Source organism: Leptonotus elevatus, chromosome 5 (assembly GCF_054856555.1).
Source record: "Leptonotus elevatus isolate MCC_2025b chromosome 5, RoL_Lele_1.0, whole genome shotgun sequence".
Classification (NCBI taxonomy): Eukaryota; Metazoa; Chordata; class Actinopteri; order Syngnathiformes; family Syngnathidae; genus Leptonotus; species Leptonotus elevatus.
The window spans coordinates 15,212,612-15,236,911 of record NC_141243.1 but is presented as its reverse complement, the minus strand read 5'-3'; the positions used below and the strand labels follow the sequence as shown (position 1 = coordinate 15,236,911).

The 24,300-nt window shown below is 41.7% G+C and overlaps 2 protein-coding genes across 2 annotated transcripts; one reads left to right on the top strand and one right to left on the bottom strand.

Annotated features, from left to right (window-relative positions):
• The first annotated feature begins 1,403 nt into the window (after positions 1-1,403).
• On the top strand, positions 1,404-17,582 carry aebp1b (AE binding protein 1b). Its single transcript, XM_086075523.1, has 22 exons — positions 1,404-1,930; positions 5,218-5,388; positions 5,468-5,527; positions 5,622-6,197; positions 7,811-7,885; positions 8,380-8,445; positions 8,668-8,745; positions 11,279-11,350; positions 11,453-11,562; positions 11,948-12,087; positions 12,177-12,261; positions 12,355-12,499; positions 12,573-12,661; positions 13,339-13,462; positions 13,560-13,756; positions 13,855-14,031; positions 14,121-14,281; positions 14,354-14,835; positions 14,900-15,039; positions 16,176-16,275; positions 16,354-16,520; positions 16,605-17,582. The coding sequence occupies exons 1-22, from the start codon at positions 1,726-1,728 to the stop codon at positions 16,989-16,991; spliced, it is 3,807 nt and encodes a 1,268-aa protein (XP_085931649.1). The 5' UTR covers positions 1,404-1,725; the 3' UTR covers positions 16,992-17,582.
• On the bottom strand, positions 17,267-24,141 carry pold2 (polymerase (DNA directed), delta 2, regulatory subunit). The gene is made up of 11 exons (XM_086075524.1): positions 23,980-24,141; positions 23,609-23,841; positions 23,235-23,356; positions 22,862-22,985; positions 22,670-22,784; positions 22,395-22,593; positions 20,609-20,689; positions 20,276-20,433; positions 18,545-18,672; positions 18,364-18,465; positions 17,267-17,934 (listed from the first exon to the last, which is right to left on the bottom strand). The coding sequence occupies exons 2-11, from the start codon at positions 23,832-23,834 to the stop codon at positions 17,774-17,776; spliced, it is 1,416 nt and encodes a 471-aa protein (XP_085931650.1). The 5' UTR covers positions 23,835-23,841; positions 23,980-24,141; the 3' UTR covers positions 17,267-17,773.
• Positions 24,142-24,300: the final 159 nt, after the last annotated feature.

Genomic DNA, 24,300 nt, shown 5'->3' with positions numbered 1-24,300 from the left:
ATCACAATGTTGGATAGCATAAACATTATTTCTTGTGCATTTGGCTGTGTTCGTGTCCCAATTGTTAATCAAGCTCAGCTGTTTACTGCTCAAAGGGTGACTCCGTCAAGCTGAAATCATTAAAAAGAAATACTTTTTGAGTTAACATTCATTGGCAGACATTTCTATTTTCCTCACATTGCTTGAAACACGGCACGAGAACATGTGACAGCAAATCTTTGAAACCTGAGTTAAAAACCACGATGCCCGTGGGCATTTTTGCTTCGCACAGTAAACTCTATAGAGTAAATTTGACTCTAAACAGAGTCTATTTGGTCCCACTCTAAAGTAAAATGTACACTTGGAAGAGAATACAAAATTCAAAGTAAATTTTACTCAAAAGTATTTTTAGTGTACGAGAGAATATCTCATGAAAAAAAACGACTAAAGATTTGTTCACTCAGATTCAAATTTTAAGTAAATTTTACAAGGAGAGATGTTGACTAAATTTTACTCGTTTATTTTATTTTTTTAAGTTACACACGGGTTGAGGAACGAACTCAGCTTGGGAGACTTCCATTCTACCACCTGAGCTATGCCACTCTTAGTGTTTGCTTATACGAAATTACAGATTCCAGCTGACACGAGCGATATACTAACAGAGTAAGAGCTGCATGGCTCAGTGAGTAGATTGTCTGCCTGAAGTAGTGGGTTTGTTCCTCAACCCTTGAGGGACTTAATATTTATTATTTTATTTATGTGTTTATTTTTCCAAGTGTAAATTTGCTCTGTTTAAAGTGGGACCAAATAGACTCTGTTCCGAGTAAAATTTATTCACTTACTAAGTATACGTTCCAATGAATTTCACTGAGAATCGCTAATTGGCATCTCACATAAAGGGAAGTCTAGGGCCCAGAAAGTAACACCTTTTCAAATGTTCTAATCCTGTCTTTAATCCCAACAACTCCCAAGTGCTGCGGGAGCCAACATGGCCTCTTTTGCAAGTTCCCCCGCAAAAAAGGAGAAGACGTGCTCGATCGACACCACCCAGAGGAAACCGTGACAGAGAACAAACATCCATTCCCTACTGCAGTGAAAAAGTAATTCATGTCTGTTTTCATTTACTTGAAATCCCTGCTCTGATGTTTGGTACTTTATGGTTTTGTAAACACACACACACAATCCCTATACTCCCACTAATGCCCCCCACACCCCCTTCCTTCTGTGGAATTCAAGGACCTGGAGTCATTCTCATTCTCCATTTCGTGGAGTGCAACAAGAAGTTCATCCTGCTTCTTTCTGTACAAAATACAGAAGTGTGCAGTCGGCTTGGATTTGACCTGCCCTCCTTCATCCTCCCCCACGCCTCCCGCACCTGTTGTGACTCGTCCGGCAGGTGACAGCGATCCTCTTGCCTCTTACTGTTTTTTTTGTTTTTTTTCAGCTGACCGAGCTTCAGGGCAGTTAGCAACAGAAGCTTTTCATTTGGGCTGAATGTCTGCTTTGCTGTCTATCTCTCCGGTGTCTCTGTTTAAGCCACCTCCTTCCCTCCCCTCTATCCCTACCCCCATCCTCACTCCAGCTCCGTCGAGCCCAGTCTGAGTCTGCTTGACTCTGAGGCTCCCACACAAGAAGGAAGGCTCAAATAAAAGACTTCTGCTGGATAAACTGTGTAGTTGAAAAGCTGGTGATAAAAGGAGCTCCAAAGCAAATTAAAAGGATTCTGCAATAGGAAGAGCTGCAGGCATGAAAAGCCAGACTGTGCTTCTGTCTGCGGCACTGCTGGCCCTCTGCTGCCTGTTGACCCCCAGACAAGGGGAGAGCGCTGGGGGGATTGTGTCCCTGAAGCAGCGTGACGGAGACAAGCGAGAAGGGGATCTGCTTCAGGATGAGCCTCAAAGGATGGCAGGCCAAGTGGAGGGCATCGACAGTGAGGCCACAGTGGAGGCAGGTCAGTAACATTTCAAAGTGGATCCAGCGGCGACTGCGCTAGGGGCAGTGGGGGCAGTGCCCTACCAGATCCAGCAGATGGCATTGTTTTTCATTCCAATGTGTATATTATAGTTCCCTCATTTTCATGTTTCAACTGCAAAATTGATTTGTAACTTGTTTATCAGTCTGACTTTGCTCCAGTTTGCCATTCAAACGATCGAGTGGGCGTGGCTGATGTATGCCAATTTCTGCTTTTCTTGAAAAGTGAACCATCGGAATTCTGCCTGGCAACAAGTAGCAATTCAAAAAATATCCTGAGCAATTATATTGATCTACGTTGCAGTATAGCAAGTCTAATGAATCACAAACGTCTGTGTTGTTTAATGAGGAAGTCAACCCCAAAACATTCATCAAAATAATTTGTCTATGCAGCCCCACTAGTCACATTATTCTGACTATTGTGTTTTTGGAATATGATTTAAGCAGCCAAATCCACCCTTTTGTATCTATCTCAGGGGGCGGCCATTTTGCCACATGCTGTCGACTGAAAATGACAACACAGTTGCTCAAGGCTCAACCAATACTGGCTCAGCTTGTAAATGTCACATGATCAAATTCAAAAAACAGGTGAGTCGTGATTGGTCCTAGGCACTGTGATGTCATGTTCAATTGACAGTGAGTGGCAAAATGGCCGCCCCCTAAGATGGATAAAATGGGTGGATTTTGCTGCTTAATTCATATTCCACAAATACAATATTAACCAGGATGCTGTGTTTAGACGAATTGTAAAGAAAACAATTTGGGTTGACTTCCCTTTTAAATGGAACAGAATGCAAGAGAAACTACATGAAATAAGACTAGTGTGTTTGCCTTCATTTTAAAATGAACTATTCAACTATTCTATTTACTACTCTCCAGATTCTAAAGATGATCAAAGTTGCATACTCATTATAAACACTTGATCACTTAACGCTCAGACTAGCAATGCATTCCAGTGCTTCTGTGTTGCTTTTATCCTGCATGTTTAAACACTCAGAGAGCCTCACATGTAATACGCATCAGTCCCAAGTAGCTACTTAATGCCTCCCACTAATGGCGGTACCGTTTAGTGGGGAAGATGTCGCTGGGGTGCTGGTGATGTGTTCATTGTAAAACTGGTGGGATTTGTGTGATTGAAACGGAGTGGCTCATGGAAAGAAAGTTTTTCCATGGAAGTGCCCGAGAACAGCATGCAGCCTGGCCTGAAGGAAAGACTGATGAACCTCTGCTGAGCTATGAATTAGTTTAGCTGTCTAGACCGGTGTTTTCCAACCTTTATTGACACAAGGCACATACTATTTTACATTTCATTTGTTATTTCAAAAATAATACTATAATAATGACAATCTTGTCTTAATTTACTCAGTTTTTGCAATCTAGTAGAAGGCCATTTAAAATGTCTGTCTGTCACCTTAGACCGGATATAAAAAGTCTACACACCGATGTTCAAATGCCAAGTTTTTGTGGTATAATAACCATCGATGTGTTCAATAACCTGTATAAATGAATTCGGGTGTGCACAACCTCCTATGAGTGGGATGTTCCTGCTATGTTCAAAATTACCAGGCACATTCAAATGTGAAAAAGAATACAAGGTTTTGTACTAACTGTTCATTGAAACTGTTGAAAATTCCCTCCAACTTGACTAATGCCCCAGAGCACGATGCTGTCACCGCCATACTCCACTGTAGGTATGTTGTTCTTTTGGAGATTTGCGCCAAACATATATTTTGGAATTATGGACAAAAACTTTTTGCCAACCAACCAACTTTGGTTTTATTGGAGCATAACAAAATCCCCCCCAACACATGTGGGAAAATGACCAATGAAAAAATGTGAGGGAAAGCTTACTAGAACAGCTGAAATGTATTTGAGGTTAGATGAGAAGCACTTTAAATGGTTGCAGGTGTGTGCTGACTCCAATTTAACAAGAGCTTGAATGTGATTGGTTCATTTTGAACACAAACATCCCAGCAATTATAGGGTGTGCACACATGTGCAACTACATTATTTAAGTTTTATATACTTCCCTTCTCGAAGAGATTAAGGACTGTAGGCCACGTTGCTAGTAGCAATTATCTACCTGTTCAATAAACTCAAGGTCAATAAAGGTTGGGAAGAGACAGACCTCCAATGAATACGACCACATGGGTCGTTTTTAAAAAGGAGCCAAATTACAACCAAGTGTTAAGTATTTTAGTTTAGCGACCTTAATCGGCCATGTTAAATAGCGCAAAAGTGTTGACTACATGTTTTGTAACGGTCCACAACCTCACTGTGCCTTTTCCTAATCTCAACCATTAGTGTCCCAAGTAAAGACGTAACGTGTACTGCACAACCTCACCGAAAGCCTCATCCTAACCCCAACCATTACTCCCGGACGGCAAATTGACACTAAGATCATTAGCGGACTGTTAGCTCGCATGGTAAAACGACCAATATGGTCGTTATTGTTGAAGGACTTGTTGGTTGGGAAACACTGCTCGAGATGTTCCCCTCACTAAAGTGTTTTAAAGATGCAGAGAATAAGTCACTTCCAAGTAATTTGCATATCGCTGACGTTTGACCGAAACCTTCTAAGTCACAATTTGGCAAATAAAATATTTTAGTTACTGTTGGTCATTACCTACGGAAGCGTATTGCATTCACTTGAAAAAGAAAAAAAACAACTCCTGTTTTTCTGACAAATTTTTTGGGGGAGCTTTGAATTTATTTTTTTTGTTTGTTTTTCATTTTCTGTATTTCTGAATATTTTTTTCTGATTTACTAAATATTTTTTGTCTGTCAAAAAAATATTCCCAAAAACAGGCTGAAAAAAATTATTCAGAAAAACAGGGTAAAAAATATTCAAAAAAACAGAAACAAAAAAACAGAGCTGCTGTTCTGTTTTTTGGACTATTTTTTATTTTTTTTACCTCTGAACTTCAAGTGACTTGTTGCAGACTCGCTATTAGCGGAAGCAGACACTTTCCTGCATACCTCCATATGCAATAAGATGGTCATGTTATTTACTGGCTCTCAATAAAGGAATGAATGTGTATACTGTATTGCGGTTTGTTCTCTAATCTCTGAGGGAAAACCCTTTTAAAAAAAAATATTCAGGAATTTTTTTTTTACCAGGAAAAAAAATTGGGGGGAAAAAAAATACTCAAAAAAAAAAGCTCCTCCCAAAAAATTTGTCAGAAAAACAGGACTTTTCTTTTTTGTTCAAGTGAATGCAAAGATAATTTTTACATCTCTACGTTTTTTATGCCTTCATATATTCAGGTAATTTTGGCAGAGTGAGAAGAGCACCACAGGAGGGCAAAAAGAAGAAAAAAGACAAGAAAAAGAACAAAGAGCCTAAAGACCCCAATGCCACCAAGAAACCCAAAAGCGAGAAGAAAGGGAGGAAGAAGGACAGACAAACAACTACAACTCTCCCACCCACTACAACAGGTCAAGCTCGGTGCCAAGTTTGTTTTTAGAAGAGTTTAAATGGAAAGTTGTTGACTTTGTGTCTTTGTGCTGCCTTCAGCTATCCCAACCGAACCGCCCACGGAACCTGCGCCCACAGACTACGCCTACCCCGATGTCGGTAAGTTGCTCATAATCCATTAACATTTTATTTAAAAAGTAGCCGGAAATGAAGGTATCCATAAGATTTTTGAGTCTGTGCATTTCCCTGTCAGACAACGACTACTGGCAGCCAGAGGATGACTACTGGGAGGCTGAGCCCACTCCATCTCGACCAGCTTCGGAGGTCACAGATCTTCCATACGACTACTGGAAGCCAGAGGAGGAAGGTCTCGTGCCTCCAGTGACAGATGAGGATTTTGACTGGGACCCAGTGAAAAAAGACCCAGCGCCCCCAGTGACGGACACAGATGAAGAATACTGGAAACCAGAAGAAAAGGATCCATACAATCCAGAGACGGACACAGATGAGAAGTATTGGAAACCAGAAGAGGAAGATCCATCCCCACCAGTGACGGACCCTGAAGAAGACTACTGGAAACCCGAAGAGAAAGACCCATCCCCACCAGTGACGGACCCGGAAGAAGAATACTGGAAACCAGAAGAGAAAGACCCATCACCTCCAGTGACAGACGCAGATGAAGACTACTGGAAACCAGACGAAGAAGATCCGTCTCCAACTGAGACCGATGACTATGAAATCTACTGGAAAGAGGTGGACCCGACGCCCGCTAGCCCTAAGGTTGATGAGAAGACTGGGACAGATGACGGTGATTACTGGGATTCCACATGTACGTCTGCTGCTTTCTTTCTTCTTTGTCACTTCTAAGGAATGTAATGCGGGTGGGTGTTTGTGGATGGACAGAGACAAAATGGTGGAACGAAAAAAGTCAAACTCTAATTAAGGCCAATGCTTTGGGCAGGTTAAGGATAGGAACAGAGGTTATCGTATAGGAACGTATACTGTAAGGCCATTCTATGTCAGTTGCATAGGTGTCAGACTCCGGTCCTGGAGGGCCCAAGTCCTGCAGGTTTTGGATGTTTCCGTTCTCCAACACAGCTGATATATGATCAGCTCATCAGCAAGCTCTGCATAAGCCCGATAACAATGCTGCTGATTGGAATCAGCTTGTGTTGGATAAGGGAAACCTCCAAAACCCGCAGGACTGCGGCCCTCCAGGACCGGAGTTTGACACCTATGCTCCAGAGTGTCCTCAACAAAATGTTAACAGGATACAGCAAATAAATAGAGACATTGACTGGCTGCCACTCAAACATCTTGTACATGCACAGTGACAAGATAGCCCTTCAGGAGATGAATGTGAAAGGTTACACCTGGTGTCAAACCCGTCACATCCGTCATTCTTGGCAGCGAGCCTCAAGCTTGTAAAGAAGAGACTTTTTAAATGAAGCAAATCTTTTCGGTTTGGCTAAGAAAAAAATTGGCTCAGTTCCCTAATGTCTGCTCGCATCTATGGGTGGTGTGACGACAAGGGTCAAACTGTGTGTGTGCACATGCCTGTGTGTTCGCGGTTATGTTTGATACACGCACCATAATGCACTGTTAACTGATTGTTCCTTTATAAAGACGTGTGCGAGTTTATTTGGTCATAGTTCTATTCATATAATTTTCCGGTTTATATTCTTATAAATATACAATTTCAAATACTAAATAATTGTACGATTTGATACGATTTTCAATGTGTAAGGGTGTGAATCGAATCAAGGATGGTTCAATTTGAAAGTAGAATGACTTAATTCAGTTTGGCTTCAGTTCGAGGATTATGATTCAATTCGATATGGTACGGCTCAGTTTGAGAGGGTATGATACAATTATTATTATTTTTTCATCTTACATACATTGGAATGAACTTGTCATTACTGTAAATATGATATTTTCTTAAAAGATATATCTCTACAATAAAAAACAATTCGATAGTATCTCAATATACTTCAAAGTGTAACGATTCGGTCGGATTCGATGCATCGTTTAAAACAAAAAAAACGATTTTCCGGTTCAAACCGGTATTACTTTTCCAAATCTCAAGCTGAGTTGCTATTATAATCAAGCGTACTTTGTATGATTGTAACTTTACTCAACTATGCCAAAACGCTTGGAAAAAAGTTACTCTATTAAATCCCTCGCAGATTTGACAAATCCAATCACAGTCTTCTGTGTGTATATCTAAGTCAATTCGGTTTGCAAATACAGTGTCCAAGTTTAATTACTCCTGCCAAGGTAAAAATTTTATTTAGTGCGTTTGTAATCTGTACATACAAATTATAAAATGTGCAGACTGATTTTCAATTAAGAAAGCTTATAAACGTGGAAAAACTTGTAAGGGCTTTGCCATTCGTCTTTTTTGAGTTGATTATTTCCTGATTTCACCTTTTGTTGCTGCAGTTGCGGTGCCAGAGAAAGTTCCGCTCCCAGATGGCAAAGATGTCAGCCCCGAGATAAAAGTAGAAACTCTCACAGGTAACTGCTGACACTCAAACATGCCAGAGAGGTGAAAACGACCGCTCATAAATCAGCACGTCAACATTGCGATGGGCACTCGGCGCTCCACTCGAGACTGTCCATGCAGATACATTCAATATTGGCTTGTGTTGTAGGGATGAGATCTTGTGAGAAATAATGACTAATTCAGCACATGGGAATAACATTAAAGCGAGTCTGTCCTATTTTTCAGACAGGAGGGGTTGGGGTGGGGGGTGCTTGCATGCCTCACAGACCAAACTTTCCATAGTGTTTTTTTTTTCAAGCCTGAGGTCTGATCGGAACTTTGTTATCATTCCTGTAAATTTAAATGGAAGATTTAACTATTAAATGAGACGGTGTTTATATTCCTCCAAATAGAGAACAGTTGTTGTGGTTGACGGGTTGAGACGTTCTATAAATCACAGAATAAGTCATCACATGAAATGTGGAACAACTCCATGTTTGTTTATCTTCCTTTTTTTTTTCTACAGAAGAGACGACAAATACTCCCCCCTTTGAGGAGAATTGGTACGATGAATACGACGAATACGGAATGAGTATGTGACACACGTGCACTAATCCAGCCACCCACTCACACTCGCACTGACTTTCCATGACCAAACGTTTCATATGAAGCGCTGTCTGGACAGTAACTTTCCAAATCACTCTTGGCTTACATGGTGTGACCTTTTCCTACAATTGGTGAATCCTAATGGCATACACAGAGATTCAATGGCTCAACAAATCCCAATGATCCTCCATTTTCTTATCGCCTACAGGGAAAAAGGACACTGATGACAAATGGATGGAGAAGGAAAGAGAGCGAGCACAAAAAGAAAGGGAGAGGGAACAGAGAGGTAGGACTTCTTTTCACTTTGTTATTTATCAGCAACATGCCACACGATTGACACGCGATCCCGTGCTCGCCAGAGTGAACGTGGCCTGTGACCCGAGTGCAAAAGTAATAGCAGATAACGACAGCGCGGTCCCTCCCGCTGGATCACATTACTCTCGTAAGAGAAGGCAGATGTGATTTGCCATTATGCAAATGGTGTTTTGCTTTTAGGAGCAAAAGTTCTCCTCAATAGTTTGCCACATGACTTGAGTGGAATGAGCTTGGCGGGGGGCGGCATTGCTAAACTATTGTTCATTTGGAAAGTAAAAGCACCAGAGTTGGTAAAATGGCAAATTTAATTTAATGTTTTTAAATGCAACTTAAAACTAAATGTAATGCCTATGTCGTACTGCATACACACACAGTACATACATATAAGTATATACTCATTATATACGTATAAGGGCTGTCAGTTGATTCCAATTTTAATCATAATTAATTGCATGACTTCCAGAGTTAATTCGTAATTAATCGCAAATTCATTGCACGTTATATTTGTTCTAAATGTACAATAACATGTTTTTTCAAGTTTTTTATGTTAATTATCATAAAAGTGGACAAATATGGCTATCAAAAATACAAATGTGGTTGTATCATTGAGTTCAATGATACAGTATTTTTTATAGTAAGTAATTCCTAAAGTTATTTGAAGTTAAAAGGATATACTAAACAGTTATAAGGAGTGTCAAACATCAAGTCATAGATTTGTGTTGAGGTAAATTTCTGCCACGAGATGGCAATAGTGTTTCATGCTGGACATTGGCGGGAGAAACGGTACTTTTGTCTTTTCTTTTTTTCAAATTCAGACCGATTGGTATTTGGAACATAAAGCAACTCGACTTGACTCCAGGCCATTTTGTTCAATGTAAAATACTAAGGTCGCCAGTGACGTCACAAATACATATATTTTGATAACATTTATTATTGCTAAATTGTGTGACTGTTGTGTGTAGAATAAAGCATGAAAAACGATGGGGGGTTTTCCGTTTGTTTGTTTTACATCAATTGTGTTTACATTTTTAGTGCCTGTGGACATTGTATTTAATGCTTTTTAAATGCCATTTAAAACCTTAATTTGAGCAAAATCCATTTAATGGCTTTTAATACTTTTTAAATGACCCGCAAAAACCCTGCAAACAGTATTTGATCCATGAATTGACTAAAACATTTGACTTGCTCAATCGTAATTGAGTATTTAAACAGTCCTCTTCATCTTTCTATTCACATTTTGACATCATGAGACCGATTCATAGCGACACGGTGGATGACTGGTTAGCACGTCCGCCTCCCAGTGCAAAGGTTGTGAGATCAAGTCCGGGCTTCGGCCTTCCTGGGTGGAGTTTGCATGTTCTCCCCGTGCTTGCGTGGGTTTTCTCCGGGTATTCCGGTTTCCTCCCACATTCCAAAAACATGCATGGCAGGTGAATTGGATACTCCAAATTGTCCATAGGTGTGATTGTGAGTATGGTTGTTCGTCTCTGTGTGCCCTGCGATTGGCTGGCAACCAGTACAGGGTGTACCCCGCCTACTGCCCGAAGCCAGCTGGGATAGGCTCCAGCAACCCCGCGACCCTTGTGAGGACAAGCGGTACAGAAAATGGATGGATGGATGGAGACCGATGTGACGCCTAACACTTGATCAGCAATACCTCGACATTGTAAGGCTTTAAAGGTGTTGTGATGTTAATAAACAGCAAGTTAAAAGCAAAGCGTACTGAAACATTGCAGTCAGATGTGCATTTAAATGTTTAGAAAGGGTCAAATTAAGTTCACCTGTAAAGTTTATAGACCATTTAAAATGTATCCTGAATTTTCACCTGAAACTCAAATATCACTAACTTTTCCGCATTTATTTCAATTTTAAACAATCAAATCACGTCTACGGCCACTAATTGTTGATTGTGTGATGACCCAGTATCCACATTTGTTCGACACGTATCCACCAACATGTCTAACAAATGTGCTTTTATCACAAGATGAACATAAAGCTGCCCTTCATTGTGGTTTGACCGAATTCTGATGAGTCGGAGAATGAGTTTGGCTCACTTGAAGGAAAACAGCAGTATTCAAAAGTGCAATCATTTAGTCACGATGAACTCCATTGTCACTGGACATTCTCCAGTTGTTTTGTGATACAATAGATGTAAAATACAGAAAACATTTCGAGTTAAATGGAAAATAAAAACTATACTGGGTAAGACGATTCTGCACCGCCAATCACAATAGTGAGCATACTTTGTATTGTTAAACCAGTATAAATGAAGCCTTATCTTTGTAAAGGCATCATTTTTATACAGCTCTAATAATAGTCACGTAATACGATCACTTTTAGACCCTTTTACTGCTTTCTTTTCCTCATGAGCACTTTTGGCATGAATAATGTGCAAAAACAGTGATGAATTCCCCTGATGTGGTCCTGGTTGAGTAACAGAGGGGAGATTTGGGACCAATGCTGTGGAAATTTTTTTTGAAGACTGTTTTTCTGACCCCTGCCAGAGAGAGCGCAGAAACTGAAGGAGGCTGAGGAGCGAGCCAGGCACAGGCCACGAGTGTACAAAGAACCAAAGAGTAAGTCAAATGCCGTCCGCGGTCTGGAAAACATTGTGTGAGCTTCCTTTTTTTCCACATACGGTATGACTGTTCGTTCTACGCTGTGTGTGTTTATGTCAGAATGTCCTCCCCTGGGGATGGAGTCCCATCGGATCGAACCGGATCAGCTTTCCGCTTCCTCTATGTCTCAGTATGATTTTGCACCCCAGAGGGCACGCCTCAACATGCAGGTACACATCAATCAAGCCAGGGTGTGTGCGCACGGTGCAGGCATCACTTACTTCCACTCGTGTCTGGAAACACACTCTAGTCATCGGGCTCATGCTGCAAAATAAATTAACCGCAGACCATGTGAGTGGGGCCGTGGTGTCCGTTTGAGTCATCAACACCCCCCCCCCCCCCCCCGCGGCACATTGTTACACCGAATCAAATGACTTTCCACGGTTTTGATTGCAAGAAAGAAAGGAGGCCATATCATTAGGTACACCTTCGAAACGTAGCGAAATGAGATCAAAACAATTCTAAAACATCCCATTTTCTATATGGTTTGTCATATAAATAACATTTTCTGAATCAATAACTCAACAAACCTCGTCCTTGTCTCACTGGCTCCAGGGTTCAGATGATGAAGATAACCCCCGAGGCGGAGCATGGTGCGCAAACTCAGAGGATAAAGTCCACTGGTTTGAAATCGACGCTCGCAGGGATACCGAGTTCACGGGAGTCATAACTCAGGGTCGAGACTCGCAGAATGAGTGAGACGCAAAAACACATGTGAAAACACTTCCCCATTTTCTCCCATAGGGCCTCCTTGAATTCATAGGTGTCTCCGGTGTCGTTGCAGGAGTGACTTTGTGACATCATACTTCCTGGCTTTCAGCAATGACAGCAGAGAGTGGACGACCATCCATGATGGATATGCTGACTGGGTGAGCTCACCTAAAAGGATGTGATTTTCCCAAATCTGACAATTGTATGCATTTTTCTACTTCTTTAATTCCGTTTTCTTTTTTTCACTCCAGCTGTTTTTTGGAAATAGTGATAAAGACACTCCAGTCTTGAACCAGCTGGCGGAACCCGTAGTGGCCCGCTACATCAAAATCATCCCTCAAAGCTGGAATGGCACACTGTGTATGAGACTAGAGATTCTGGGCTGCCCATTGCCTGGTAGGTATAACATAGATATATATATATATACATGTTTATATTGTATTTATTTCATTCTCTCCCGCTCACACAGATCCAGATGTTGTCCAGTACAGGCAAAATGAAGTGACTCCGGTAGATTACCTCAAGTTTAAGCATCACAGCTACTCAGAAATGGTTACAGTGAGTAAAATAATACTTCGCTTTTTTTCCTTCTAATTCTGTATATTGTTGTGGATGAAAAAGTAAAGCGTTGGAGAGTTTCTGTCACCAAAATGCACGAAAACAATACAACATTTGGAACGTGCTTTAAATGGTTGAAATGGTTCAAATCCCTACAAAAAAATACATAGCAATGCTAAATACTAATAAACACAATAAGTATTGTATGTGCTTTCTCTCTCTTTCTCTCTTTTTTAATTTATTTGTTTTTTCAATAACTGTATACCTCCTTTTGTACCCGCCGCCCAGGATATACAATTTTTATAGAACTAAAAAGCTAATTTTCCATAATGGCCCCTTCAAAACCAATGCAGCTTCCTCAATAGAGCAACCTTTCAACCACCAGAGGGCGACATGACCTTCCAAAGCTCAAGCAAGCTTTCAGAACGGAAAGCGCTGTAGTTTCTTCTAATGGCCTGCAAATGAGCCTTTGGTACTACAGTGGTTAACATAGCAGACTTTCCTGCTAAATATGTGATATTAATTTTCCACCCAATGACACATTCAGAAACACCTAATCCATTCATGACCTGGGTGTAGTCACACCTTTGGACCAAAGTCTGCTGACCCCTAAACAGGACAAGTGTGTAAAAACAAACCATCGTGACACTTAGCATGGTTTTCTATCTGTTGTTCAGCTTATGAAGTCAGTGAACGAAGAGTGTCCCAACATCACCAACGTCTACAGCCTGGGCCGCAGCTCTAAGGGTCTGGACATCATGGCCATGGTGATCTCCGGCAATCCCACAAAGCATGAAATAGGTGAGCAAGGGTGGGAGCAAACAGACTTTTACTGCCTAATGTTTCAAGTTAAAATCTATTGATGGACAACTCCAGTCCTGTTTGGCGTTCTGTGCAGGTGAGCCGGAGTTACGCTACACAGCTGGTCTCCACGGCAACGAGGCGGTGGGCCGGGAAATGATCCTGCTTCTCATGCAGTACTTGTGCAAGGAACACAGAGATCGAAACCCCCGAGCTCAGCGTCTGGTGGACGGAATACGCATCCATTTGGTGCCCTCGCTCAACCCTGACGGACATGAAGAAGCCTTTCAAGCAGTGAGTTTGAAAAAATAACGAAAGAGGAGATTCCTGGGAATGGTGGTGAATTGACTGCAGTTTGGTGGCTCTGGCCTCTTGCTTTCTCCCTGCTACAGGGCTCAGAGCTGAGCGGATGGACCACCGGGCACTTTACCAACGATGGATTTGACATTTTCCAGAACTTTCCAGATCTAAACAGCATCCTTTGGGATGCAGAAGAAAAAGGCATGGTGCCCAAACTATTCCCCAACCACCACGTTGCCATACCGGACAACTTACTGCAAAACAGTTCGGTAAGTACCAAGTGGTTGGTCCGTCAGGACTAAACACGAGTACTGACCTACATTCATTACGTCAACGTGACTCTCCTGTTTGATTCCAGATTGCAGTCGAAACCAGGGCCATCATCTCTTGGATGGAAAGCCACCCGTTTGTGTTGGGGGCAAACTTTCAGGGCGGCGAATCATTTGTGGCCTACCCGTACGACAGTTTACGTACCAACAAACCTACTGAAGACAAGCCCCACAGCCGCAAGAAGAGACAGTATGACCTCACGCCTCATGGATGTGCGTCGTTTCTTTTGCACAGCCTACTCATTCCAATTATTTCACGCAGGTATGAAGAAGACAGCTTCGATGTGACCGAGTGGGGGCACGGGTACCGGGAGGAGCCGGATCAAGATTGGAGAAACGGAGGATACCCAGAGCATGAGGAGAGGAGGGGACATGGCTATGACCACGGTCATGGTTACGACCAGGGACACAATTATGACCATGGGCATGGTCAAGGTTATGACCAAGGCCAAGGTTATGACCACGGCCAAGGTTATGACCAAGGCTACGATCCCAGCTACCACCAAGGTTACGACCACAGGGAGGAGGAGGATGACAGGGAGAGAGGCGGCGGTTACCATTACGCCGAACCCGAGGAAGACCTGCGAGAGATTGCAGACGAATCCCTCTATAGGTGGTTAGCCGTGTCCTATGCGTCAACGCATTTGACCATGACACACAACTACCACGGATCCTGCCACGGAGACGTCACCGCTGGGGCGCACGGCATCATCAATCGGGCCAAATGGAAGCCAATCACCGGAAGTAAGTCCGGACCTACACTTTTGACTTCAAGATCTGGTTTTTACTCATGTCTTTCTCTCCCCAGGTATGAATGACTTTAGCTATCTGCACACCAACTGCTTGGAGCTGTCAATTTTCCTGGGCTGTGATAAGTTCCCTCACGAGAGTGAGCTGCAGCGAGAGTGGGAGAAGAACCGAGAGGCAATGCTTATCTTCATGGAGCAGGTTGGAACCCGCACACTGACAACAAACTACTTGGATGTAATGAACTTCTAAAGTAAACGATGATCAGGGCCAGTGAGTTCTTCTCTACGGGTCCAAATAATATCAAAAGCACAGGCCTTGATTTAAAACTACTCCACTTACTCCATGAAATTGTGCTAATTTATTCCAAACAGTCTGGTTTCTTAATTTTGTACCATTTTCTTGGCTGTGCTCAAAGGTTTAAGGGTGTTTAGGTCCCAGCCAGGCAAGATAAATTTACCCGTTTTGTACATTTTAACACAACTCATTAACATACACACACAGGACATACAGCTAGCTAGCTAGCTTCTCTCATTCCAATTCAAACAGAGGATAGTGGTGCTAATTCTGACCACTTGAAACTTTTCCTAGTTAGAAAAAAAAAAAAGTACCAGCTAACAAGTTAACTCCTACCTAACAACATAATTGTTGAAGTCCTGTATGTTAACACTCTTCTCTAGCTTGTTTAAAAAGGACATATATTTAAAAAAACAAACAAATAATCTCTTACATTTTTTGCGGTTGACTGCATTCAATTTAGGGGTGCCTGAGCACGTCCAAAAATGGACTAGAAACGCCCATGGCTGTACTGCTTCTATTCCATATATGTGGATGTTTTTCGCCCAATCAGATTTCAGCCTATGTGTTGCCATATCAGTCAAATCTGCCCAGGGCATTGGAAATCAGGAGTTCCGGCCTTGTATGTATGATGTAACGTAAACTATACAGGCAGTGGGACCGTTTTTTTTTTAACTAATCAGATTTTATATTCACCTCAGGGGGGCCTGCTAGTTCGCCCATAATAATGTCAGCATTTTCCCATCATTTGATTGGTTGGTCAGAGAAATCCAAGTTAGACTAGCAAAACACATTTGTAGAGATTTACATTTGATAATATTTATTATTTAAATGTCTTTTGTTTTTGTCATGTTATTCAATAATTTTTTTGTCTGAACTCTTCCTGACGATGTATGCAGCACCGTTTCCTGCTCTTATTATATTGCATTGTTGAATAGTCCTAGTACCTGAAAAGAAGTAGGTAGAAACTAGGGCTGTCACTTTAATAGCACTAGTAGAAACTATCTTGATATGACTAATTCAACTGTTTTGGTGCATAGGTTCACCGTGGCATTCGAGGAATAGTGAAGGATGAGCAGGGCAACCCGCTTGCAAATGCCACCATATCTGTAGAGGGGATAAACCACGACATCACCACAAGTCAGATCAAATGCACAAATCACGTGAGGGTCGAATTCATACTTAAAGATAACATTTGTTCCGTCTGTCTGATTGTAGCTTCAACGGGAGACTACTGGCGGCTGCTGAACCCCGGCGACTACCGTGTAACGGCTCAAGCTGAGGGCTTCTCCTCCTTGACCAAACTTTGTGTGGTGGGTTACCAGGCCGGAGCAACCACGTGCAGCTTTAATTTGGCCAAGTCCAACTGGGACCGCATTAAACAGGTGTGGCAATGACGTCGGCAAGCATTAACGCAAATAAAAGTGATACTTTAAATGAGATTCTATTCTTCTGTCATTTGCCCACAGATTTTGGCTCTCCACGGCAACAAGCCAATCCGCCTGGTCAGCCATGGCAACACTATAGTCCAGCCCCCAATTATCAACAGCAATGGCCGCGTGGTTAGTGGGAACGGTGGGATCTCACAAAATTCCAGACTAAACCAGGAACGGTTGAAAAGACTCAAAATAGCTCGCATGCGCCGTCTCCGGCAGCAGAAGTTATTGCGGTTGAAAACGACGACGACGACGACCACGACCTTGCCACCAACAACGACCACAATCCCCACAACGCCGGGGACCACCACACCCTGGTACGACTCGTGGCTAATAGGGGAGGGACAATCATCAACGCCCGGTGGCTTCACAGACTCAATCCTGGACTACAATTACGAGTACAAGATTGATGACTATTAAAGCAAACTCGCAGCGTTCGTACCTGTGAATTTCTCTTGAGCTGCAACAATCCAGAAATATTTTTCTCAACCAAGCCGTACAGTTCCGTTTAGTCTACCGTGGTTGAATGTCAGTGAACGACATGCTGGAAATGTTTCTGTTACGTTAATAGTTTGACATCACAGCAATACAGTGCAATCGTCAGTGAGTGCTGCATGCACCTATCATAGGCCAGGAAAAAGTAATAATAATTTAATTCCCATGTAAAAGTACCAATTAAACACCAAACACTATAGTAGCATACCAAGCGGTATTGCATGGATAATTTATTTTTGGTACCCTTCACAAATATTTACAAAGCAAATGCAACTGAATAGAACGGACACAAACTGTACTGCTTGGTGGAAACGGGGCTTTAGAGTAAACAATGTTCACATGTGCAACTTTAAATCTGACTGTATTGTATAACACTTGAAAATATGATTCCTCTTTGAAAAATAATCATCTTTTCTGCGTGTTCAAGCTGCATCTTTCTGACACAATATTCTGTCTTTTTATACATGAATTTTTATTGCAGATGCACATTAAAAACAACTTTTTTTTTAAATTCAAGATGTAGTTATTTACAGTGTCGTCCTCCATGAAAAGTACATTTTACAGTATGCCACTGAAGGTTTAACATGTCTCACGTGAACAGTTGTTTCAAATTTAGGTTTCCACAGACCAACTTTAACAGCAATAATTCCGGCGACCTCGCAATACCGAATGCGTGCGTGAGAACACGAGAGCTGACGACACAACTCTCAGTGGCTGACGTTCATCTCAGTTTCCTCGTCGTCGCCCGCAGAAAAGGCTGAAAATCGGATTGGCTCGCATTCAAGAGTGCGCAAGTTGACGAGGCACGCCGTTTGGGTGCTGTGGAACGTCGGCACGGTCACCAAAAGGATTTCCTGGCCATCGGCACCTGGTGAAGAAAAAACGTCAGCGATTCACACAGAACTTCTGGGACCAACTCATTTTTCTTGAACATCAAATTAACTGGCCCTTATCAAATTAATTAAAATGCCATTTAGTTGTTCCAGCCTGGCAAGAACTGAATCTATTGGAGGGGTTATATGTTTTTAACGAAGAAAGATAGCAATGTAATGTATATAAACATGAATCGATTCAAATAGATCACAAATAAATAAACTGGCTTGATAAAGTGAATGTGCCTTTAAGGGGTGTGACCTAGTGAAGGATACAAGAAACTGGAGTAGGTAAGTCCATGTGAGTGTCGCGAGTCATTTCTGACAGCTGCTCCTTTGTGAGTGTTCTCATGTTGCATTTGTGTAGTTCAGTGTTTGTTGTGGCCATTAAACGACCACAAAAAAAAAAAAGTACACACACAAACCTGTAAGGCGCTTTGACTCATATGTGGGAGCGCTCCCGCTGAAGTAAACATGCGGGCACTCTTCTAAGATGAACGGATCTTTCATGTAAAACGGGTAACAACCTAACAGAAAATCCACAGATGCTGTATCAATGATTTGAGTGCGTGGATGATTCTACCAACGGCAAGCGGCCTGTCGCACCAAGGGTATCTGGAGCTGTCGGAGCGAGGTGGCCCAATCGTAGCGTTTCTTCCAGAATCTCCAGGTGACTGGTCATGCTGCTGTAGCGTGCAATGTCGCTGATATTCTGACCCGAGGTGCCCAGGAACCTGAATGCAGTATGGACAAGAGGGAGAGTGATATAAGAAAAACTATTTTAAACAGGAGTGTCAAAATTTGTGTGTTAATTTGGGGTAAATCTTTGTGCAGTTTGTCTTTTTTTTTTTTATACTCGAGGCTGCCACCTCTGGCCCAAAGCGTAACTGCAACATCTGTGTTCGGCTAGTTTATGGTGCGCGTGCGAGTACGTGCACGATCTTAAAAGCGACAGCCACAGTTGACAAACGAAGACATGACTTCAAATGAGGTTAAGAAAAACTCAGCCCCTCCCCTCCCCAAAGAAACTGTGGAGTGTGAGGGTCCGCACACTCCACTATAAAAGGACATTTAAGAGCTAATAGGCGCAGTCAGAGTAAAACAGTCAGGTCTCTTCGTACTCATCTGGGCATTGGTGGAGCATGCATGATGTAGAAAAAGCTTTAATATTTATTACCTTTTTAAACGGCACAATGCACCTTTAACGCCACTATTTTTTTTTAAATGCGCATTTAATGACCACCCCTTACATGGAAAGCCTGTACTGGGGGAATTCTAATCGCAAGGAAACAGACACGTCAACGTCAAAATTTTGCAGTAATAAATGTAATAATAATGCATATATTTGTGGAGATTGGGGTCAAGTTGTATTTTACAATTTTAAAAATGTGCAACATTTCACAAGTTAATTTATGTTAAGATTTGACAGCTAAAATGACAAAAAAAAAAAGCATTGAGCTGCCACCGTCTTACAAATGCATTTACGCCATCTAGTGGCAGAATATGACAACACAAATCAATATCACACTCATTTTTTAGAGTACAGTACATCTTTTTAAGTTTAACTCAATTTTATAAATTATGATGACAGTACTGTACAAAATGACTAAAAGATACAGCCATATTTCTATTAGTTTAAACATTTTCCACTTTTATGTTAACAAGAGCATGAAAACGTAGATTTTTTTTACATTTTATTGTACATTTAGAACAGATATAAAATGTGTGATTAATCTTAAGTGAACTACTGAAGTCCTGCGATTAATTACGATAAAATTTGACCTGAATCTAGAAACTATAGTGAAAACAGGTGGATTAGTCTTTATCATCTGCATTTTCAGGTAGAGACACGACTGGTCCGCAAAAGGACGTGGACTCAGCGCTGACACTTCAATGATCCTCACCAGGGCAAACATAGTCGAGCAGCTCTGATTCTCCTAAGCCCAAAAACGCTATGTGCATAACAACTCCTTGATTCTAACGTCTCCCATGACACTTACATCCACCAGATTAAAAAAGAAAAGAAAAAAAAAGACTGAGTTGAACATGACAGACACTGAGCTGGACCAGCTGGCTAACTTTCTTGGACATGATGTAAGAGTTCATCGTGAGTTCTTGAGAAGAAGAACATGCAACTTGCCAAGGTCAGCTTCTTAAACAAGGACCATCAGATGAGTTCCAAGGATCAAATTAGAATACATCCAGTTGGGAGTTGCTCTTTGACTTTTAAATTATAATTTTTTTTAATTTCTGAATATTATTCAAATGTAGTTGTTGTCTGTTCACGTGTACTACTATTATTTGCTTCAAAAGAAAAATACGTGCATGTGTGCTCACCTCACTCCATCCACCGTGGCCTGGTATGGGTTCGACGCCAGCTGCAGGGTGGGGTAAACAGAGGACAAGGGGAACATACAGCGATGCAGAGGCTGCTGAGGCAGTGTGTAGTTGGTGGGGTCATACTGGCCAGGCATCACATCCACTGGGACCGAGGCCTTGAAAAGGGGGAGGGGGGTTTACGCAACTGCCGTCAGACTTTGGTGACACACAAGCAACTTGCTGATCAACATCCATCTGCAAGTCTTTAGTAACATTTCAGTGACCAACCAGCAGCTGTAGATAAAAGAGCGGAGTGAGTGGGTGTACGAGAGTGCAGTACTGTAGGCTCACCACTAGCTGGTGCAGCAGCTCGTCCAACAAGCGAATGGCCTCCACGCTGCCGGCCTGCGTCTTTTTGGTCAGGTACTTGGCCTACACGCACAAACAGGAAGTTCTATTTAAAGCAGCAATTACTTGACTTGTATTGTTATTCATTAAGCCTGGTCGAGGAAAATGGAAGTACCGTAATCCACTTTCAGTATGACAAAGTCCAAACACTGAAGATGTAATGAATATGTAAAATTGGAGCACAGCAAATAGTCTTGTCAGCGCAACAATAATAATAATAATAATAAAGCATCAGATTTATATGGTGCTTTTTTTTTTAGACACACAGACGTTTTACAATGAATACAAGAGGCTAGACAAGTGAGGGAGAATTTATGCCTCCTTTGAGTCATTATGCCCACCGCACATGGTTCCCATCCTTCTAAACCAGGGGTGTCAAACTCATTTCACCTCAGGGGCCACATGGAGAAAAATAGGCTACCAAGTGGGCCGGATCAATGAAATCATGATATTTAACTGAAAAACAATTGCTGTCAATTTGAAGCACATTTTCACTATTTGCAGGCCGGCCCTGAATAGCGGGGCTCTACTCTCAATATATTGTTCCAACAATAACACAAATGCAAATGGGACGAGGCAAAACTTTGCCCATATGAGTTCCGGGTGCAATTTATTTACCCGTTTTGCATACATGTTGTTCCCAGAATGCATTGTGTGGCAAAGGTAATGGCGTTATCAGAACATTAATCCTTGTCATACGTGTTACCAGTAGTTGAATGTGTGTCATATTTATCATATTCGTGTTTGATTTATGTTTGTCTATGTTTTTATTTATATTTTTTTCCAACAAAACGTAACTTGTAGGGGTGTTAGAAAAAATCGATTCGGCAATATATCGCGATATTACAGCACCGCAATTCTCGAATCGATTCGATATGTGATATCGATTTTTAAACATACATTTTTTAATGGGAATATTCAACAAAACTTCGTACTTTGGGTTAGGATTCACACATTAAGCATGGAAGAATGTTATATTAATGGAACATTAAGCCTTAATATTTTATTTCAGTGCTGTTCAAACATGAAACAGACTGCAACCTGTTTGTTAAATGCAGTGGCTCAGTTATAAGCCTGAATTTTCAGATAAATAAATACATTTTCATACAAATCTTACAGTGTACATGTACAAGTTTACTGATGAGTATTTTCTAAATTTAAGTTTTAAAAAAATCGCAATAATTAATTTACAGATTTGTATCAGGATTAATCGGTATCGAATCGAATCGTGACCTATGAATCGTGATACGAATTGAATCGCCAGGTACTAGGCAATTCACACCCCTAGCAACTTGTGAGTAAAATAATGACATCCAGGGCAATCTGTGTACAAGTTGCATTGCTCATCTAAGGATTGCTTCGCGAAATTACGAATTTATATGTTTTGATTGTGGCCGGCTGATTAATTGGTCAGGCAATACTTTTTTTTTTTTTTACACAAAATCATCTCACGGGCCCCTTTGCAGGCCTAATCCGGTCCGTGGGCCGTACTTTTTGACACTCCTATTCTAAACACTTGCTCCTTTTCATAAATCTTTCTTTTAAAATGCAAAATGAAGAATAAATATTGAGCAGGAATTAATGAGTGTAGAGTGCACGCTGCCTCCAACGGCACACAAAGAGGACAAAACACCTGCTTGATAACTATGCTTAAGTTGTTCTTTTAAACTTAGAAGACAAATGGGCGAAAGAAGAAGTAAGCTACACTTCTGGCTTAAGCTTGACTTACCTTGGTTGAGGCATCCTTGTCCTGCGTGCTTTGACTGAGGAGGTTTCCTGCCATCAAGACCCTCGATATCGCGGCCGCTCCGCTCTGCTCTCCCTGGTCACCGAGCTGACCCGTTACCATGTCAACAAGCAGCTGCAGGCCCAGCATGCTGTCAGCATGACTGCTACCCAGACCCAGTCCTGAGACGAGCAGCACAAATCTGCACAGACGAAAAACAATACAGTACCAAACAGTATCATCACCGAAAAAACTCCAATTTTTTTTGTTTTGTTTACCTGTCGGCGTTGAGTGCAGGTCTAACAGTCTGTGCTGGGAGATCAGCTGTACAGAAGTCCTCCACTGTGAACTTCCCGTCATTCCTCTCAGCACCATATACCGCAATAACACTACCTGCAGAAAACGGCAATCAATGAGGTGCGGCTCAGCCAATTTGCAGGACAACCGTCAAAATGGAGAAACCCTCTCACCTGTGACACATCTATCTCTGTCAATTTTGCCCTCCAGTTTGATCCTCTGCAACTCATCCTCCAGAATCAGCTCATCATTATCACTGATGTAATTGACTCGTGGAGGCTGGGGCAGCAGGTTGTGCTGGAGGCAACAAGAAGGAGAAAAACAAGTCGTGACGTGCTGCATGCGGAAAGCATTCACAGTGCTCCAGTTTTTCTTCTACATTATGTTAATTGGCTTATTACTAAATGGCATAAATTCTTAATTCCTCGAAAATATTCCGCACAATGGAACAACGCAGTGCAACATAACAAGATGTGGAAAAAAGTGAAGTGCTGTAAAATACTTTCCGCGTGTAGCTAGCTAGCAGTGATCAAATGTACTGCTAACCTCCTCACTGATCTCTTTTAAGATGGATGGCTGCAAGTCCATACGCTTGAAAAGAGTTCCCACAATGCAACACTGTTCGCCTGTCTGAAGATCACACAGTTTTCGGAGAAGCACATCCGCTCCTACACAAAAAAATAGACACTTATACAACAATTACCCTGAATGCTTCATATCTTTTAGCAATGTGTAGTAAGAAAGAACATTTGAAAACTCTTCCACTCGATGGCTGAAGATACATAACTAAAATTGCATCCAGTTTTTGTAACATTTGTATGTCATGAGATTATATTTTAATATAAAATATATACATTGTCTCAGTAAAGATTGAGAAACATTGAAGTGACAGTGCTCTCAGTCATATAACAGACACGTACCCCACTTTTGCTGGGCTTTTTCGGTGAGTAAAGGTCTCATTTGCATGAGTCGGGCTGCATAAATATGAGCATACTGACGACTGAAACTCCGCTCCCCGACTCCGAAGCGCTCCGAGCAAGAACTGTAGGCCGGGGAAGCTCTCTCAAACACGCCCGGCGTCACGTCCTCAGCCGGGCGGCACAGAAGAGAAGGGCCGTCTCTCAGCACGCTCAGGTCGGAGAACATTGTGGACCTGTTAAGGCATTAGAAAAGATTGGAGTGAAGTCGCCATGTTTTGAACATTACATGTTTTTAGATTAGCAAAGCAACGAGGTTAGCAAAATGAAAAGTGGGCACTTCCAAATGCAACGTTGGCAGGTGAAGCTCTTACCTTGATAGTCTTATAACATTAAACTACAAAACCAAAACGTGTTAAATTCGGCGCAACGTTTGTTATTACTGCGCAGGTTTGAGAGCTACTTCCCGCGAAATGCCCGCTCTACCAGAGATGTTTTGAAACTATGAAGATTAACTTTCACGTAACCGCTGCCAGCTGCTTGCGTCAGTGATTTTTTTTAACACATTACGGTACGATGCAGTGCGCATTTACACCATTGCAATTTACATTACATTCATTAAAAAATGTTTAATTTTTAATAGTGTTCATTTTTGTCGTAGATACGCGACGAGCTGATCTTTCTTTAAGAACATT

What these genes read in the sequence shown, in the direction of transcription:
- aebp1b (XM_086075523.1), top strand. Translation starts at nt 1,726, where the DNA reads ATGAAAAGCCAGACTGTGCTTCTGTCTGCGGCACTGCTGGCCCTCTGC. An exon ending in AGTGTACAAAGAACCAAAGA is followed by an intron (nt 11,351 to 11,452) that starts GTAAGTCAAATG and finishes TGTTTATGTCAG; the next exon opens with AATGTCCTCCCCTGGGGATG. An exon ending in ATGATGGATATGCTGACTGG is followed by an intron (nt 12,262 to 12,354) that starts GTGAGCTCACCT and finishes TTTTCACTCCAG; the next exon opens with CTGTTTTTTGGAAATAGTGA.
- pold2 (XM_086075524.1), bottom strand. Translation starts at nt 23,834, where the DNA reads ATGTTCTCCGACCTGAGCGTGCTGAGAGACGGCCCTTCTCTTCTGTGC. An exon ending in TAAAAGAGATCAGTGAGGAG is followed by an intron (nt 22,986 to 23,234) that starts GTTAGCAGTACA and finishes TGTTGCCTCCAG; the next exon opens with CACAACCTGCTGCCCCAGCC. An exon ending in CAGAGATAGATGTGTCACAG is followed by an intron (nt 22,785 to 22,861) that starts GTGAGAGGGTTT and finishes CGTTTTCTGCAG; the next exon opens with GTAGTGTTATTGCGGTATAT.